The sequence below is a fragment of the Hippocampus zosterae genome, chromosome 15 (genome assembly GCF_025434085.1).
Source record: "Hippocampus zosterae strain Florida chromosome 15, ASM2543408v3, whole genome shotgun sequence".
NCBI lineage: Eukaryota > Metazoa > Chordata > Actinopteri > Syngnathiformes > Syngnathidae > Hippocampus > Hippocampus zosterae.
Genome location: NC_067465.1, coordinates 6,414,319 through 6,433,798, shown reverse-complemented (window position 1 = coordinate 6,433,798; position 19,480 = coordinate 6,414,319). Strand labels below are relative to the sequence as shown.

The following is a 19,480-nucleotide window of genomic DNA, read 5'->3' as shown; positions in this document are numbered from 1 at the left end:
CCCGTCCCCACACACTTCGAGCATTTCCATTTGTGCAATTCTTGAAAATTTGAACCAGTAACTTTCTGTGTAATTGATGCATTGTTACGGACGTGGTGCGTTCATGTGTTTGGATCTAGCTCACCTGTTTCTTGGTAGTACGCACACCCATGATCTTCTCCACAACTGGCCCATCAGCTTCAACTACGTCCTAGAACCCAAAAATAAGTGTCACCCAATCACACGATTTTCATCCGATTGGGGATGGCGGCAAAAATGACACCTTTATGTACCATGTATATTTCTAGAGTAAATTTGAGACCATTTGTAAACATACTTTTTTAAAAAATGTATTGCAGAGGAATCTGACCAGAACTCAAGATGAATTTGGGAAATCCCCGTAAGATATCATTCAATATCACATGACTGCAGTTGCACAAAAACTTGTAAACTTTACAGCTACACCCAGACTGTACCTGCAGCTGCGTTGATGACGATGGCGACTTTGGTGTGGGTGAATCGTCTCCGCTGTCGTCATCTTCCGAAATTCGGAACTCCAGGTCCTCTGTATAACGCTTCCTCTTCACTTGTCGGCTGGAGCGCCGCTTCTGATGTGACGAAAATGAGGTGTGAAGCATTTCCTTCGGAATGCCTTGTTAACCATCCTACCCACTTGAACTTTATACAGTTTGAGCGACAGTCAACAGTTGCGGGAGGGGGGACATTGTAGGGTCTTTGATCAGCGAGGGACAGTCAGAGCGTCTGTACATCATGCACGGCAAACAAGACTTGAGACTATTCTATTCGGAATTCTGTTCCACAAGGTCCATTTTCAGCTGTTTATAAAATTACTTCTGTTTAAATGTTTTTTTAAATGCTCGCCAAACCCTTCTAATTGTCTCCCACACAATCTGGGGATAAAATGGAGGTGCATGTCAACTTCATTTTAAGGACAAGCTGCAATGGTTGTCAACGAGGTTTGTTTACGTTTGATTTGTGCCGCGTGAACGCTACCCTAAATGTTCTCAAGGACTTCTGTACCTGCACACCATCCTCATCCTCCTCCTCTGTAGGGGAGGCAGGCGGAGACTTCACCTCCACATCTTCGCTGACCGATGACTGTCGCTTTCTCTTGGAATCCTTCTTGGCAGCAATGGCGCCATCTTCGGAATCCGCCTTCTTACTGCTCCAGGAATATTGGAAGACAACAACAACAACAAAATAAACATTTCTTGAAAAAAATTATACAAATTACAGTTGCTCGTTTGTCAGTCTTTGGCCTTTCGCCAAGGCGTGTGTGTGTGCGCACGCACGGGAGCGCATGTATGCCTGTCCCAGGGCAGTCGCCATGTTTGATTTACCCATTTAGAAATCATTAGTGTGCCTCAGGCTTTGGAACACAGGGGGTTAATATGATGAAAGACCACAGGGGGGGTGGAGGGAGCAAGATGGAGAGATGCAAGCAGAGAGGAAGCACACAAGGGCCCAGAGAGAGAGAGAGAAAGAAAGGGAGGGGTGAGGTTGAGAGGCTCTCATACTTCCTCTAATCTCTGGCATGGAAAGAAAGAGGAGCTGGGTGTGTGTGTGTGTGTGGTGTACACACACTATACAGCAAGTCCAGAGGACACTCATGTACCATGCACTTCGGCACGTGCGCAAGCAGCACTGCCCACATTTCCAAATCAGTTGTCGCAGAAGAGGGACATAAGAATACAAAAGCGAATTGGCTTCGGTGCACATTGGAACTTTTCCTCAATACGATTCAGAACTGCAAAAGAAACTTGACATACTGTATGTGCACCGGAAAGCACGTGACTGTCGTTCCACCAATCGGTCAAATCTCTGAAACGTCAGCTCTTGGCCAGGAGGCGTCACAGTTCAACTAAACGGTTGCAAAAATAAGTTCAAATAGACTGGCATGGTGACCACAACGTATCCGGCCTGATAGGCTTCAACTGATTGCAATTGAACGCGTGTACGATACGCGTGTAGACCACAGACGGATTCCAGGAGTAAACGAAAGGAAATTTAAACTGTTTACGTACAGCTATATGATGTTGAATGACATGGAGTCTGTGGAAAGCAAGTCGAGTGTCACGTTTTTGCATTTTACGTCAAGACCTGGGGTATAAAGACTTGAAATCAGAACCGGGCGCCAAGAGAAGTGCATGCACCGAGTTTCATCATCCAAGCGAATTCAGATGACATACTGTATCTCCCAGCCTGCCCTTCTGCATCACAGCATGGAGGTGCATCTCTCCCTCTCTCTCTCTCTCTCTCATACCTCCCTCCCTCCCTCTGTCCGTCCCTCCCGCTTGCTAGCTCACTCACTCCCTTGCTGTCCCTGGGGCCCTTCTCCTTTCATCCCCACGCCAAGAGCAATAACCATCTCCGTGGTAACGGCTGGTCATGTGACCTGCACCTGTTCCTCTGGCTGGTTGCCACACGCTGGAGCCATCTGGCCACACACTCCAGGCACACGCATGCACTTCTCAACTTGGCTGCTTCCCTTTCGCCCTCCTCCGCGGTCTCGCTTCCCCAACTTCCTCAGACATCACCCAATCACATTTGGTCTTCCGCGAAAATGTCTTGCTTCCCGCTTAAAATGAAAATACATGTTTTGTGAGCCTGGGCGCCCAAGTGTTCGTTCTGCTAATCAGAAGAACACATTTGCCAGAAAGAAATACCTTTCACCCAAACAGAAATAAAAAGTTTACATACTAAATTTATGATCTTGTTTCGTTTCGTCACAAATGTACTTCGTGTGAAATGATAGCTTGAACACAAAGCTGATGTATTCGCAGGGAACCATGACTTATTCTGTTGTACGATTGGCAAGTGATGGAGGTTGGTTGTGCCTTTGCCATTTATCACACATTAAGATGACTGATTTTTAAGTGTCAACGCATACCGAACCTATAACTACACATCCACCTACAATGATGTTGATCATAACGTTTACATTTGAAGGCGTTTTCATTATTCCAGATCGCTCCATTTTTAGTAGTTCTTTTATATTGGTCTATTTTTGTTGTACTACTGAATACCAATGTTTGAAATGAATGGAAAAAAGTAGGCAATTTAAAAGCAATGAAATAGATTTTGACACCTTTGTTTTGCCGCCCTTGTTCCTCGTCACCGTTAGCCCGATTGTGGATTGGAAGTAAGCCTCAAGTCATTAGCTTTTGGCATACTTATCCGCAAACTCAGACCACTCATGAGTGAGCGCCACGTCACTCGGATCACCGACAGAAGGACTGTGACGTGTTTTCAAACTATTTAGTATTTTTGCTTGTCCTCAACCTGTTTGACCAATGTGACCGATTACGATTATTATTATATTTTAATATCCGCAGCAATCAGTGGTAAGGGTGTAACGAGGCAGAATTCGGCAACATGCAAATTAAGGACAATCCGTAGTAGTTGGTCGCACTGTTTTTCTTAACGTGATGAGCCAAATACGAAATCAGTTAAATTTGGATTAATTGCCCAGTCCCAGGTTTTGTACTACTGTGACAAATCAATAGCAACGCCACGTCTTTCTGCCCTTCTGACACTATCATCTCCATAAACATCCATGGGCTGACAGCATTCGCCAATCCTGACCAACTCAGGAGTGCAGTGCATAAAGCCAAATTTGTCCTTGCAAATTAGGGGAGGGGAATGAAGGCCTGCACGGAATTGTAGTAAAATGTGGGGCTGGATACAAGAGTTATTGGGAGGGGTGGACACACATCCATCCATGGACATACACACACATCTCTCTCCGTCTATAGATGGAAAGATAGATAGACGCGCACACACACACCAAAGTGCCAGAATGTGTGTTCGGGTGTGTATACTGCAAACAAAATCCCCACCGCACACACATGTGCACGCACACACATGTATACAGAGAGGGAAGGGCGTGGCAGCTTAGAGCTGGGTTATTTATAGTTGCACTTCCTGAGACAAGTAGACAGAGTGGCGGTGTGAGCGAACAGGATGGAGAGAGAAGGTCAAAGGAGCGAAGTGAGCTGACTTGGCAAAGTAAAACACCCGATTCTCTGTCAGTTTGCAACAAGAGGCTAGAAGCACCCACAGTTGAATTTTCCAGGATAAGAGTCACAATATTGGTTGTAAAAGTTAAGTGACTGTGATTTATTTCTTTCAACAATACATTGATGGACAAACCTGAATTGTGTAGACCAGTGATTCCCAACCAGGGTGCCATGACACCCTGGTGTGACATGAGGGCGCATCATTGGGGCTGACAACCGACTGAAACACGGCTTGCCTGTCTCATGTGTTTGTTCGCGGGGCTGAGTACAAGCAGGGTTGCTTCCATTAAGCCATTTTAACATTTAAATGAAAACTAATTGACGATAAATGCAGCGGCACAGAGTAAGATTGGCTACCGTGTCGGCAGCACAGTGCAGTGGTGCAGGGTTCGATTCCAGGCCTCGGCCTTCTTGTTTGAAGTGTGCATGTTCTTCCCATGCCTACATTAATTTTCTACGGGTATTCCGGTTTCCTCCCACATTCCAAAGACATCCACGGCTGATCGGTTGAATGCTCTAAATCAGGGGTACACAACCGCCGGGCCGCGGACGGTCATTTGGTGGGTTAGGTGGGTCAAAAAGGTTGGGGACCTCTGCTCTAAATTGTCCATAGCCGTGATTGTGAGCGCGAATGGTCGTTCGATGATGTATGCCCTGTGTTTGTCCGACTGTCCGAAGACAGCTGGGGTCGACTCCAGCACGCCCGAGACCCCGTGAGGATAAAGGGATTGGGAAATGGATGGCTGATTAATTAATGGACTGGCGGACCGAAATACACCAAGAGAAGTGATGAGCGAAGCGCAGTGAAAATAACACGAGACTCGGCTTGAAAAAATAGTCAGCGATGACGGGTGATGAATGGCGAACAGGCAAAACGTTGTAAATTGTCCACCTCTGTTGATAGCAAAACTGTCCAACTTTTTTAATATCCGTTCAATGAAACAATGATATGATATTGAGGGAAGACGCTCTCTATAATAGGAGCGTGGTAACATAAGGAGAAAGGAGAAGGGATAAAGGTGACAGTAAAATTGACTGGCTCAAAAGATAAATCAAAGAATGATGGTTGGATGGTGTTGGTTCACCATTTTAGAGTAGCAGTGAGTGGCCGACAGCCATTATTATGCTAAATTAACCTGGGAGCTGCTGGCCGCCACTCAAAATGGAGGAAAGCCTGAAAACAGATAAGAGCGAGTTTACCAACACACACGCACGTGCGCACACACACTCGATCATTCACTCACTCGCTCCACTTTCCCTCCCCCACATTTCCTCTGCCCACGCTGATCTGTGGCTGTGGAGTGATCAGCCGCATGGCCTTCATTATCATTAGACGCCATTTTCTGCCACAAAGAGAGAAGGGGGGGGGGGGTCCCTCCCCCAATACACATACAAAAATGCCTGCCCCCTCATCGCCTCGGTAGCAACCTACCCTGCCTCATCTCAAACCCCCCTCACCCGGTCGTCCCCTCCCCCACTGTCTTCAACAGTGGCCGATGCATGCATAAGCCCACCTCCCCCCAGCATTGACCCCTGCCTGCAGCTTTGGCCCTCCCTCTTTCTCAAGATAAACGGGCCCATAAGGAAGGAGTAAAAAGAAGGGAGTGAGAATGAATGCTGAGAGAGAGGTGGGCTGTCTTGGCATTCCTCCGCCCAATAAAGTTTCCGCGTTCACAATGAAACCACCTTTGAATTTAACATACCGTACAAATATTCTCAACTGCGCTCTTGCACGTGTTCTCCGACGCAAAAAGTTGGCAAGTGCACATGTCACGTGAAGACACTGGACTGCATGTGCGAATGTCACTGTCAGATGAGTCACGTTTATCTCGAAAAACACAACAACAGCATTCCAAAGACTGACTGGGTTTTAAACTCATTGCAATGCCCTCCTGTGATGCTTCCAGCATAAAGCATTCACAAATTGCACGTAGCCATTCGACTTTACATTGATCATATCGAGCGTATCGAACTTGCTTGACATTCTGCATTTTAGGCAAAAATTAATGATCAAATGCAATGTTATAATTTGAGCAAACTGTCAATGACATCACTGATCGGACGTACAAAATTAGAACACTCCGGATGGTTCGGTGCTGCCATAGTGTACATGTGAGCCCGGATGCTAATCTATTTTTAGCCTTGTCTCGTGTCGTGGGAGCAGAAAGCGTTGGCGCTGGGAGGCCGAAGCTCCGAAACTATAAAAAAAAAGATTTAAAATACCTCTCACCGTTATACGCTAGGACGAACTAGCGTATTATGAGAACAGTAAAAACACATGTGCCGTAAAGTGTAATGGCGATTGTTATTCGATGACGAATTAAGTTTTCGTGAGCACGCGGTTGTTGTCTGAGCATTATTGAACACAATAACTGGTTCCGAGCCGCTGATAGTAATCTATTAAGGCTAGCAGCAATCAGGGCAAACCGCCAATGCGCATGTTCCATGAAAAACAAGGGGATTCACCCCCCCCTCCTCCAAAAACAGGTGAATCCAGATGTTCAAAGGCCAATTACGCAGGGGTCTACTGAAGGACACACACCGTTGCATAATACTCTGCTTCGGCAATGTGTCAAATTTTACGGATGCAAATCTAACTTTTTTTCCCCCACTGACTGCTCTGCAGGTGGCGATCATACGATAAACCGCAGCAAACATAAATAAATAAATAATCAACTAAACCTGATCATGGTTTTAACCCTGTTGATCATATGCCGGCACAAACCGGGACTGGTTGACCACTGAAAAGCCTACATGTCAAACTGTTTTAAGGATGGAGTCCCAGGCATCTGTTGTTCTAAAAGTAACTTCCTCGGATGTTTTCCAAACAAATTTGTGTCATGAAATGGTCAACGATTCATGTGGGACCAACTTTTCCTGTCCTTGTGCGTCCACGTTCGCAAATAACCACTTGGGCAGTAATGCCGTTCCTACCTGGACTTTTTGGGCATCTTGGCCTTGGGTGTGGAGTTCTTGACTTTCTTCTCCTTGGGTTCTTTGGGAGTCTTGGGGGTCTTGGGTGTTTTAGGCATTTTGGGGGTCTTGGGCTCTTTGGCCTCAGTGCCCTCAGCCTTTTCCTTTGGTTTCTTTTTCCGTTTTTTCTTCTCAACAGCTGGGGAAGTTCCATCTCCAATTCCTGGGCCGGCACCCTGCTCACACCCTGTTGAAGGAAGTCCTGACTTGATGTCTTCCTCTACTTTTGTCATGCTCTTTTTTCTTTCCTCTTCTCCATCTTCTACTTTTGTTTTCTTTTTCTTCTTCTTTTTTGGCTTGGTCTCTTGGTCATTGGGCCGTTCCGTGCCGACAGGATGTCTGGCGTCGCCAGTCGGTCTATCGGGAACTATCACGGAGGCATCGGCAGATGGGTCCAACGAGGAATGCTGAAAGGACCAAAGAGAAATATGGCAGTTAATCTTAAACGAATTACCCAAAATAAACAATTGCATTGGTTTCTTTACGTTACAAAAAAAAAAAGGACATCAGGAAGCAACTCGCCGTGATTCAATGCATGTAATGTCACCAGAATGCAAAGCAAATCAGACCTTTCATTCATTCATTCATTCATTTTCCTAACCGCTTGATCCTCACTAGGGTCGCGGGGGGTGCTGGAGCCTATCCCAGCTGTCTCCGGGCAGTAGGCGGGGGACACCCTGAATCGGTTGCGAGCCAATCGCAGGGCACACAGAGACGAACAACCATTCGCACTCACACTCACACCTAGGGACAATTTAGAGTGTTCAATCAACCTGCCATGCATATTTTTGGAATGTGGGAGGAAACCGGAGCACCCGGAGAAAACCCACGCAGGCCCGGGGAGAACATGCAAACTCCACACAGGGAGGCCGGAGCTGGAATCGAACCCGGTACCTCTGCACTGTGAAGCCGACGTGCTAACCACTGGACTACCGGGCCGCCCAAATCAGACCTGTTTCAACATAATAATCCAACTTAACCGGCCAAGTATCTACATATGGCACCAAAAGTAACAAAATTTGGCTTTTTTCTATTTCTTTGCAACGGTCCAGTACACGATGAATTGCCCAGAAGCACAAAGTCAATCCAATAACCACACTTAAATGGTGGCAAATATGTATGGGAAATGTATTTGAGGGATAAACTAAGTACAGTATGTGGGTTGCACCTGTGAAAAATTGTTCAAATCCTCTGAAAGCCACACACCCTAGTTTGCTGCTGCCACCGCCTCTTCTTTTGAGATCCGGTACCCACTCCCACTGTGAGCGTGGTGCTGTCATTGCTTGAATTTAGCCCCGGTACCATTTCCAAACTGAAGGCCAAGTGCCAAATCACGTCATCTCAAGACGACTGCTTAGGTGTTTTTCTTTTGCAGGATTAACCGCCCCCCCCCCCCAAAAAAAAGGTAATTGCGGCTCAAAATTACAGAGTTGCAAGTTATTGATTAGTAAAACTGTTCTTCAAAAAAAATAATAATAAATAAAATAAAATAAAAAAATCAAAGGATATTTTGAGCATTGCTCGAGTAACACGTGAAGTCACATGGGTGCTGCTTACTCCCGGGTGCCATAAATTTTCTGCCCCTCTTAGGCAGCAACATTCTATCTAACCTTAGCAAACAAACTGGCTGACACCTCATGTTTCCTTCTCAGTACGCCACCTTCTCCTTATTGCTCCAATATATGCTTTCTGTGAAAGGAAACTGGTTACCAGCTGTTGAGAGCCACTCCAGCTGCCTCTCCCCCTCCCTCTCTTCCAATGCTCCCTCCTCCTTTCTTTCTTCTTCCAGCTGCTCAGGGTCCCAGTAGCAGATGGGAAATCAGGCATCATGACACGAATAAATTATCTCCATACTTCAAAAAGTCACAGGGAGGAAGAATCTGTGTGCGTTTGCGAGTATGCATGTCATTCGGGCAGTGGAGATTTTGCTCCCGAGTGTTTGTATGTCATAAAGGGGGGGGGGGGGGGGGATAAAACCAACATTGCGTTGTCTAAATACGTTGAGGGGTTGTGTGAGCATCAGCAAATTTAACTAGTAAAATGCCAGAGAAGCAGCTCAGCACATACAAACCGCAGCTTGGGTGTGCTTCATATGGAGGATGGGGAAGTGCTCTAACTCCCTAGTCCGCTCGCATCAGGCGGAAGCTAATGCACAGAGACATGTCACACCCAAGCACTGCAAGGTCTCACAACACATGAAACACGTCGCACAAACACCTGCTGACACACGTAAATAGAGCCACCTAGACAAAATGGGGGTGAGAGGGATGAGTGGGGGGACAACTGAAATAGAGAAAGGAACAGAGATATTTGGTTTCAATAGCGCTTCCAAGCTGCGTGTTCAAGAAAACCACCTTCGAAAGAGGAGGTGACAAGCTGACTGTGATTTATTTGAATAGAGAGCTTCTTTCAAACAAATGAATCTAGACAACCGGTAGAAATGTAGACGCACAGAGAAGAGCATTGCGTTTTAACTCTCGCAGAGGTATAAGAGAGGAAGAAAGGAGTCGATTGGTGGGGGACACCCCCTTTTTCCATCTATCCATCCAACTATAATCTAACTCCAATTTAGCAAAGCTGAAACGTTGGTGTCTGCACAAGCAGTGCACAGTTCCTAAGGGCGGAGAGCCACTGAATCACCTTTCAGGAGGTCTCAAAAATATCAAAGTCCCTCTTTTCAGTTCCACTTAGATCAAGTGCCGGTCGTAACGGTCCATTTTTGTCAGGGATGTTTTGCCCTTAGTAGGGCTACCCAATGCAAAGGAAGTTCCAGGTAAGGAGTTCAAAGTTAAAGCACAGCTCCAAGCCTCCGATGATGAAGATCAATTTTGGAAGATGCTTTCCCTCCCTTGGAGAAGAGCTGCTGTGGCCCCCATCTGGAGCCAAGGCTAGGACGTGAGCCTTGATGGAGAGTACCTGCAAGGGCTTGACCGGACAAAACTGGAAGATGTAACTTGGGTTTCCCGTCCAATGAACTCGACCACATGTGGGAATGGGGAAAAACACTCCTCTACCTCCCCAGTAAGGCCAATTCAGACATCGACACTGGTATTCTAAATCGAAAATCTGATGGTTTTCAGACATCTACACACCGGTTGCATTTGCAAACGACATTAGTTTTGTGATTGGGTGATCAAGGACGTGAGTGGGAACTTCTGCCTACACATGCAACGGCTTTCCATGTCTGCCTTAGACCACTGAGGGACTTGTTTTCAGTGGACAGCAATGCTTTATGCATGTCACCATTGATGGTTATGCAACCCAAGAAAAATCACAACACAGATCCATCCACTTGTCCGTGCCAAGACCGCTTACCAATCTCAACGGCACTGTGACAAACCAATATGTGCTGGAGATCTTATTGGAAAGGTGAGTTTCAAACACAACTATGGCCAAAGGCATTGATTTCCCACCATAAAGGAGAAGTGATGGCATCTCAGTCCATAGCGCACATAGGACAAGCAAGTGACAGAATGGGGACATTATTTGCACCAATGTCTTAAATTATGTTTTGGGGGCTTTGCTTGACATCACTGATGAATTTATTTTTCAATAGGTCTGTTCATTTCGCCAGAATCGGTCTACCATATTTGCATTTAAATCCACTCCAAAAAAGAAGGACATTCGAGAGCCATTTCCTCGAAGATGCAGAGACGGACGGGGTGAGTTCGATGGTACAGCAGCTTGCTGACGGGATTCATAAGCGGGGGAGGGGTGAGATAGGCATGTTATATGTCAACTGGAGTGCCGCACGCAGCAGCGCGTGCACGTGATGTAGGAAAAAAAAGGTCACGGCAGAGTACGCTGCCAGAGCTGCGACCTTGAGGAGCTGACGAAAGCACGTGCATTTGGGTGTGGGTGTGTATCGATACGCGTGTGTAATAACTATGATTAGTGAACAAATTGAGCACAGACTACAAGACATACCGTAACCGCAAGTGACTGACCGGTCTGTGTGTGCATGCAGACTGCAGTGCTTGTGTGTTTTTCAAACAAGTGCATCACACGAATCACTACTAGCTGTGTGCAACTAGAGTGAAGCAAACACGCACACACGGTAAAAGGATTCCACCACCAGGCGTCCTATCTCCCTAGGCACATTTGCAATTTCATTCCAGACCTCACCATGGTGTGTGTGTGTGTGTGGACATCTGAGTGACTGTGTTGATGGGAAGCTATGGGTGCTGCAGGCAGCTAGACTTGGGATGGTGCATGCAGGACGCAGAGGTGAGAAGCAGTGTTCACCAGCCAAACTAGCATCTAGGTCAGGAGAGCTGGATAAATTGAGTGCGACAACTTAAATGTCGACCACAAAACACAGGTCAAAAAGGCTAGAGGTAGGGGGGGGTGATGGTATGGGAAAAGTGGAAAGCAGTATGAATGAGAATGCAGAGGGAAGCGGATTGGATCTCGGCATGCGAGACCACAGGGCTGCCATTGTGTGTGAATGGGTCTGTGGAGAAAGGAGGCTTTGAGCGACTAAACAAGCTAACGGAACAAGAGGGCACAACGAGCAGCAGCAGCATTGGTGCATAAATCACGACCAGAAAACATGGATGTCATCAGTGAAACATTGCAACCACACTGCCATCGACTCGTCAGGCGTCGTTGCATTCTACTCTGCAAGGGGTCCCCAAGGCTTGCTGGTAAACTGATCATTTGAATCGGGTATAATGGAGGAGGGGAACACGGAAAACAGGCTGGATAGCCGCTCTCCAGGACTTGGGTAACCCTCTCCTATGGAATCGAGCTTGGATGCCATCTCCAGAGGTCCTTGCTTGCCGCCCCCACCCCCCTTCCCCCACATCCTTCCTCTTAAGAGGCGGTCATGGGCTTCTTTTCTTCCTCACCCTCTCATTCTTAAACTATCTCTCTGAACATCTGGCCACACAACAATGATGAAAAGAAATAAATAAGACTGGGAAAGAGACCCGCAGAGAGAGCGGAAAGAGAGGAGACAGGGAGGAGGTAGAGACAGGAAGGGAGGTTTCCTCTGAAGAGGCGAGGGTGAAGAGGGAGCAAGGGGGAGGAGCAATTATGCTGCTGGTGCCGATATACGTGCGCGGCAGCTTTTGCGCGCGTGTTGCAAAAAAATAAAAAATAAACACAAAATCAATTTCTCCAACATACATAGAAGCCCAACCACAGATGGCCGAGCGGACACAAAAGAGGCAGAAACACACACCAATATGAAGAAATTAATACACTGAAGAGTGCCCAGTGTGCTGCTGTGTTCGCAAATGTCATGTACTAAGTACACAAACATGACAAAGTTTACTTGCACTCCAGACACAGAAATCCCCCCCCCCAAAAAAAACAACAAAACATTGACTAAGCAATGAAAGCATTTGGCTAAGACTCACCTGTATATTAGGCACTTTCTGTGGGGTGTTAGGGGGCGAGGAAAGTGGATGGGAGGCAGAAGGTGGCGGTGTCCAATGGTGGGAAGACTGGCTGGGGGGAGGGGGCGTGCTCTGCACAGGGTAGGGGGACAGGTGAGTGTGCTGCGTCTGAACGTTTTGGGTGGGCGGCAATAAACCGTGGTTCAGGGGCAGGGCTCCGTGCTGACTAACAGATGGACCTTGGAAACCGCCAGGAGAAGGCTGCATGGGCTGGCCACTTCTAGAGGCCTGTTGCTGGGAATGGAGGAGATGCTGATCTCCCCCTTGGCTGACTGGTGCCTCATGATGCCCTAAAAACAGAGGCAGGACAATCAGTGACAATCAGATATCGACAGAGCCTTCAAAAAAATCCTGAAGAAGGTACTGACAGTGAATGATTTTGTTTACCTTGTTGTGTCTGGAGCGGAGGCCGATTTGGGACGATTTGAGGACAACGCTGCGGCCCCATGCCAGAGTACATCTGCCCTGCATTGGAGGCTATACTGTGGGTCGGCTGGTGTTGGTGTGCAGCAGACAGTGACGTTTGGGGAGGTCTCTGAGGATGTGCGATAGAATTTGGTGGAGACTGCAGGGCTGTGTACCCCGTCACCTCTGTGGGAACAACGAGTCCTGCACTCGGGGGCCTGACCTGTTGGGGAGGCGGGGTGGGGGTTCCCAAAACCCGCATGGGGGACATTGATGAGGGAGAGGGGTAGGATCCCTGAGCTGGGGGTGCAAGATGGGACTGGGGTTGATTGGGGGGCTGGGAGTGGCTAAGGGGGTGCATAGGCTGGCCCTGTTGCCCTGCCGGCTGTGGCTGCAGTGGGACAGAAAGCGTCTGGTGGGATGGCCCTGGAGGGTATCGCTGACCGGGTTGCCCAGAAGCTGCGCCTGATCCCTGGTTAAACCTTTGGCCGAGCTGCCCGGGTCCCAGAGCAGGGCTGGCGTTGCTGCTGACAGCGGCATTCGCACCCTGGCCAACTCCAGAACCCATGGCACCATACTGGGCCTGATAACTAGGGTATTGCCCACCCCCAAACCCAGCCATACCTTGCTGATGTTGATGAGGATGCGCAGGCTGTCGTGAGGGAGAATGTGGGAATCTTGGTGCGTGGCTCATATTGGGGTAACCTTGGCTTTGGGGCTGTGGGTGTCTTATTTGACCCCCCACCATTCCAACATGTCCCATGTAGTGAGACGGGTCTTGAGTTGGTTGGTGAGCCATGTTCTGTGGTGGGTAATGTTGGTTTATGAGAGATGCGTTGGGTGTGGGTTGGCCCGGCATGCCGCCGTAGCTGCTCTGAGACATTTGGAACGCCCCAATCTGGTTGGGGCCACTACCTGCTTGCGCTGCTGGCTGTTGATATGGTGATCTGCTTTGATGCTGTTGTCCCCAAACACCAGCGCCACCCCCAGAATCACCTGGGTAACCATGATGGGTATTACTTGAGTTAGCGGGGTTGTTGTGGTAGTGGGAAGCCATGCCATTCATAGTTGCGTTGACATTTGGTGGCCCCTGGCTCGGACCATTCTGAGACATCATTCTTCCTGCGGGAGCGCCGGCCTGTTCATAGCCTGCGTAGGAGCTGTGGTCGTACATTTGGCCCAATTTAGGCTGTGCTGGTCCAGTACCGAGGAGCATCCCCTGGTGGTAAGCCCTGCTTCCCTGGTGTTCGTGGTTGAGCGGGGGATTAGTCTGTCGGGGTAGAGTGCTGGATTGGCCAGGGGTTGGCTGCTGAGGAAAGCAGTCTCCTAAACCATCCAACCCATCGGAGAACAACCCTGCATCATCCCCAAATAAACTCAACATCCCTGGGTCCGCCATGCCGGATTGGGCCCCCACAGAAGGGACGTGCTTGTGCAGGAAAGCCCTTTGCAGCCAACTGCTATCTTGTTATTCCATGGTCCTCTTGAAAGGTTCCTGACAAGAAATAGAGAGCAGGGTGGGGGCACAATTTTAGGGCAAGATAGTACTAGCCAATGTGCAGTAAATGCAAACACAGAGTACATGGTTGCTGAATATCTAAACTGAAGCCTACACTTTAGGAGTGGAACGGTTCACTAAATCCGCAGTTTGGTTTGTATCTCAGTTTTGCGGTCATAGTTTTTCATTCGGTGCACTCTGATTTTTTCCATTCATTCATTCATCAGTAAAAAGTGAAAAAACAAAAATGAACATGAAGGATTGAATTATTCAACATTCTTTTTGTCGTTACATATCTTTATTAAAAGAAATGTATTTTTGCTCTTCTATCCGGCCCAGCGGCACAAAGTGATTGGCGAAAAAATTAAATGCTCTTCCAATGCATGGCAAAGGTGACATTGACGGGAGTTGGCTACAAGTCATAAGAAAGTCTCCAGTCATAATCTTCAAGTGTCAATTAAGTTACTGTGTGAAAAAGAAATCAAACAAATCGCCAAAAAAAGAAAGTTATTTTGTTCAGGCAAGACGAGATAGAGACAGTCGGATAGAGAAAGACAACCAGATACACAGATCGATGGAAAGATGGACAGATAACCAAGCAAGCTAGCTAGCTAGCTCGGGGGCATGCCACATACGGTGACACTGGTGACACAGAGATAAATTCTATTTCCTGATTCTTTTTCATTTATTTTGACGATGCATGTACACTGCTCACCCCAAACTGTTTTTATATTTTTGTTCTTGATTGTGAAGTGTCCTTGAGGGTTTTGAAAGGCACTCAGAAATCAAATTTATTATTATTGTTATTATTGAGGGGGGGAAAAAAAGTTCAATTGTTTTCTACCCATGTTGTGAAGAGCTGTTCATATGCCATTAATGCTCTACGCTGCCTCCTAGGTACTGGGAGAATATTGACAACAGCCACAGTATAAAAATACCGCAAGAGTTGTGTTGGCCTATTCCGCACATCTCATTTCCAGGTGGAACATAAACACTGACTCAAATACTGTCATTTCAGTGCCACCACAGTGAATAGTTCAGTGAATTTAGTCAAGTCAAGTCAAGAGTATTTATAGAGCACTTTCAAACAGCCATCGCTGCATACAAAGTGCTGTACATGGAGCGATTTAACATACACAAGAATTTAATATGGTGCATACTCAAAAAATATCCAGCTAAACGCATTTGATTTCTTGAACTCAATTTTTTTCTCTCTTTAGAGAAGAATGTTGAGTTGTGAAGGTGTGGCAATTCAACACTCCCATCAACAAATGTGAGATGCTCAAATACTACAATTGTATTACTTGCTAAACTTTTGGAAAGATAGGTATGTATTCGTTCTGATAAACTCAACCTGCTCAAAATCAATGAAGGGTTCATGTATGCACCGCATTTCCTTAGCCGTGAGGAAACAGCAGGGCATTGCAGGCGCGCCTGCGCAGTTGTCAGTTTGGCAACTAAACTGCATGTGGCCTCCGGGTAGTACGGCAGGAAATCTCTGCCATGTCAACAGCACCACGTTTCCTCGGCGACAGGAACGGACAAACAAAACAAGTGCAGTAGACAGCATAAAACCTAACTAGAGAGACAAAGTCGTGACTGATCGGCCACTTCCTCTGGTGATCACGTGCACAAGCATCCACCAACGTCCCATTACCGCTTGGGGCTGAACCGCTCTAATTTGTACCTTTGTTCCCAAATAGGGGGCATCAGGTAGTAGCTGGCTAGCTGCGTGTATTTAATTATGTTCAAGTGAGGGGACGTGAGCCCGTGTGCTTCAAGCTGGGATTTAAGACCTGCAAGGAAGGAAAAGAGAAAAGGAGGAGGCCTGGCGGGGTGGTTTCAAGAGAGAAGAGAAGCAACGAGGCAGGGCAAAATCTGCTTATTTTACACACGGCTGCCTCGTTAATGTACAGTGTGCGTGTATCCGCTTCAAGGAGGGGAAAGGGGGGGGGGGGGGGGGAGTCAACCGGGAAAGGGCTGCGTTTATTTCAACTGTTCCCTTGCCATGAGGGCAGAAACACCATGGCCAACTCTGTCTGATCCTTGAGGCAGACACGCATGCATGCGAGTGTCGGATCAAGTAGGTCTTGGTAGGTGGGCACGCGGTTGTGTATTCGTCAATGACATGAAACATTTCACAAGTATGGACATTTTAGAACATGAACTCCGCAGATGTCAATTGGCTACGGCATTATTATTATCCTTCCATCCATTTTCTGAACCGCTTTATTCTCAACAAGGGTCGCGGGGCGTGCTGGAGTCTATCTCGGCCGTCTTCGGGCAGTAGGCAGGGGACACCCTGAACCGGTGGTCAGCCAATCGCATTCTCTTACGCAAGTAGCAATTCAACAGTGTTTCACTGCCTCATTTAAATTTGGGGTCATTAGGTTAGGGTACAGAGCTCCGATTGTTGACATCAAGCATTCCACAATGCACCGCCCCAAACATAATGCGATGATGGCAAGGGAGAAAACACTCATTTGAGGAAGTGCTACACTTTGACGGGGTGGGGGCAGTGGCCACCAAAAGAAAAAAAGGTTTGGTGCCTCCATTGGGGCAGACAGCTCCTACGGGCTGAGGGTCGCTCTCCGGCACAAGCGGGGAGGCCAAGAGCGAGCACTGCCCGTAGTGATGGGTCCGGCGTATCGAGACACCGCCGCGTATGGCGAATTAATAAGAGCGAAGCACATATCGCTTGGTGAAAGAGTCACATGACCGCTACAACCGCCAAGTGAGGCGTCAAACTTTATAAGGAAGAGCATCTGTTGTGTCCCCGCCTAATGATTCACACATTCACACTTCAAGTCATTATGAAAGAAGAAATTCCATCTTGTGGGACCAATTTGATCACAAATCGACAATTGAGATATTTCTTTTCCATGTTAGTGTCACTTTCTGCCCCTTCTACAGAATGCTCGTTGCCCAAGTCTAGAGTACCACGGACGGAAGTGGACGGGGTTGGTTCAATCCCCGGATGAAGTGTACGCAATTGAGTTTATGGCGTCATGTTTCATTTACAGAATTATTTTAGCCGCTGCCTCATCTCCATCCCCTCTTCAGTCCCGCGCTCGCAGCGCCGGGTGTGGGATTCCTCCCGAGCCTTCTGACAAGCACCGCTTCTCTTACACGGTCCAAGCGAGGCTGGCCTGCACCAGCTGAGTTCTATTCCCGATCCTTAGCCCTAAAATATTGGTGACAAACTGTAATTTGGCAATGACCGAAGAGCGGTTAAAATAATGATACAGCTCTGATCGTTATGGAAATTATTTGCACCGACTGAGCTGGACAAGAGCTGGGTCGACCACCGCCTGCATGCCAAAAGCCAGCGAACTCCTTGACTCATTTTCAGAGCATCGCGAGATCCGCGCACAGGCTCCACCTGCCCTACAGACAGATTCACTTTTTGAGGGCCATCAAAAAGCTCCATTTGCTGACCCATAGAAAATCGACAACGTGCGTTCACGTGTGCTCTTGAGACGTGTGTGTGTGTGTGTGTGTCGAGCCGGTGCAGCCTTTACGGGCCTTGCCAGCATCTCAAATTAATAGGGCATCAATTCATAGCAAAGTGCACTTAAATTTGAATCGGCAATACGCATCGCTCAAGTTGAGAAACTGCGATAGAAAGCGGGCTCCGTTCCGGTACAGTTTTCTCTCTCACTACTGTAATTTATGGTAAGATGCTTTGATACGAAGGTTTGAAAGCTCAGGGAAGAGGAAGAACAACAGGATGACAAACGTCTAAATTGGGACAGGGGAAGGTCCGATTCAAAGAAATGCACGCACGCATATGGAGTCAGAGATGTACATGACATGTCTTGCCTGTCACAGGCAAGCACAAAACCCGCACGCGAAAGCGCTTAATGCCAGCCACTCTTCTAGGCACGGCATTCGGTCCAGAAGGTCTTCCCTGCAGGAGAAGGCTGGTGATTGTGGGGGATGGTGATAGAGGGAGAGATGACAGAAACAAGAATGACACTCAGTTCTGAATGTCACTGTGGTGCTCGAGACCCCCACTAACCTTTTGGTTGGAAATGAGAGGACGGGCATGTGAGCAAGATGGAGATATGATCATCATAAGAATGAGAGGGGGGTGGGACATAAAAGAAAGCACATGGGCAGTGACAGAAGGACCGAGTGGGTGGGTGGGATGGGGAGCGATAGATGACGAGATGAAAGTGATGGAGGAAAACAACGGCCCTGCTTCTCATCTCTGCCGCTTGGGGGGGTCAACCTCTCTGCATGACCACAACAGACAAAATGGCCGCAGCAATCGGCACCTCAAACAGTTGCGCGAAAGGCAATCATCCGTCCAACCTCTGAACAGCTTCTCTTCACGAGGGCGGTGGGCGTGCTGTCGCTACTACCCCCGAGAGGTAGGGTAACCCAAACTCGTTGCTGGCGAATCGAAGACAAACAACCATTCACACTTATGACAAACATTCAAACACACAAATACAAAAGGAGAGCGTATACAAGGACGCCCGGACACTCAGGCGGAACTCGAATCGGCAAACCCGACTTCTGAGATCCATGATTTTCAGCATTAGCATACACAGGTTATTCTATGCGTTTGATGTAAAGCGATACATGCTAACATATTATAGCATCTACTATGGATTATATTGCCATTAGTCAGTGAACTCGTGTTTATCAACAACTAAAAAACTTCTAATTCTGATCTTTCACAATGAGTTTACATAAGCTAAACAATCAGCATAGCTTCGCCGTTTGTCCCTCTGTTAATTACTCCTCGTAATTCCCTTTTGAGAAAGCTACTGGTAAGAAGTGAAACTTATTCGCCGCCATGGAGGCAAGATGGTGGAAGCTGTGATTATTGAATTAGGAGCAAAACTGCAACAAGTTTAGGAGGCAGGAATAGCCCCACAAAGCTTGCTCCTAAACTTGCTAATTGCGTGCCGCTGCAGCGACTGCGCTTGATCCTGCCGACTACTGCCTGCAGGTAATAGCAGCACAGTGGAGATTTTTGGTGAGGTCTCCACCGTTCCATCAGCAAAAGACAAACAAAACATGATTCTCAGTTTTGCAAGTCTTTGTGTTTTGATGAAGCTCAGAACAAAAACGTATTACGTTTATTAACGTCAATAGAAACAAAGTCGAAAACTGACACGATAAAGTCTTTCCTATCATCTTTGCAATAGACATTGTCATATCGCCCAGCT

At 47.5% G+C, this 19,480-nt stretch overlaps 1 protein-coding gene across 6 annotated transcripts in view; it reads right to left on the bottom strand.

Moving 5' to 3' along the window:
• chd7 (chromodomain helicase DNA binding protein 7) overlaps positions 1-19,480 on the bottom strand; it is a 46,210-nt gene that overhangs the window by 23,978 nt on the left and 2,752 nt on the right. For 5 of the 6 annotated variants that reach the window (XM_052087946.1, XM_052087951.1, XM_052087949.1 and 2 more), the window contains exons 2-7: positions 12,782-14,294; positions 12,356-12,684; positions 6,954-7,399; positions 1,021-1,165; positions 456-587; positions 125-190 (exon numbers count right to left, since the gene is read on the bottom strand). In XM_052087946.1, coding sequence (XP_051943906.1) covers positions 125-190; positions 456-587; positions 1,021-1,165; positions 6,954-7,399; positions 12,356-12,684; positions 12,782-14,198 — 2,535 coding nt within the window. In that variant the 5' untranslated portion in view covers positions 14,199-14,294. The remainder of the gene's footprint in view (positions 1-124; positions 191-455; positions 588-1,020; positions 1,166-6,953; positions 7,400-12,355; positions 12,685-12,781; positions 14,295-19,480) is intronic. The other variant, XM_052087950.1, reaches the window with a different exon arrangement.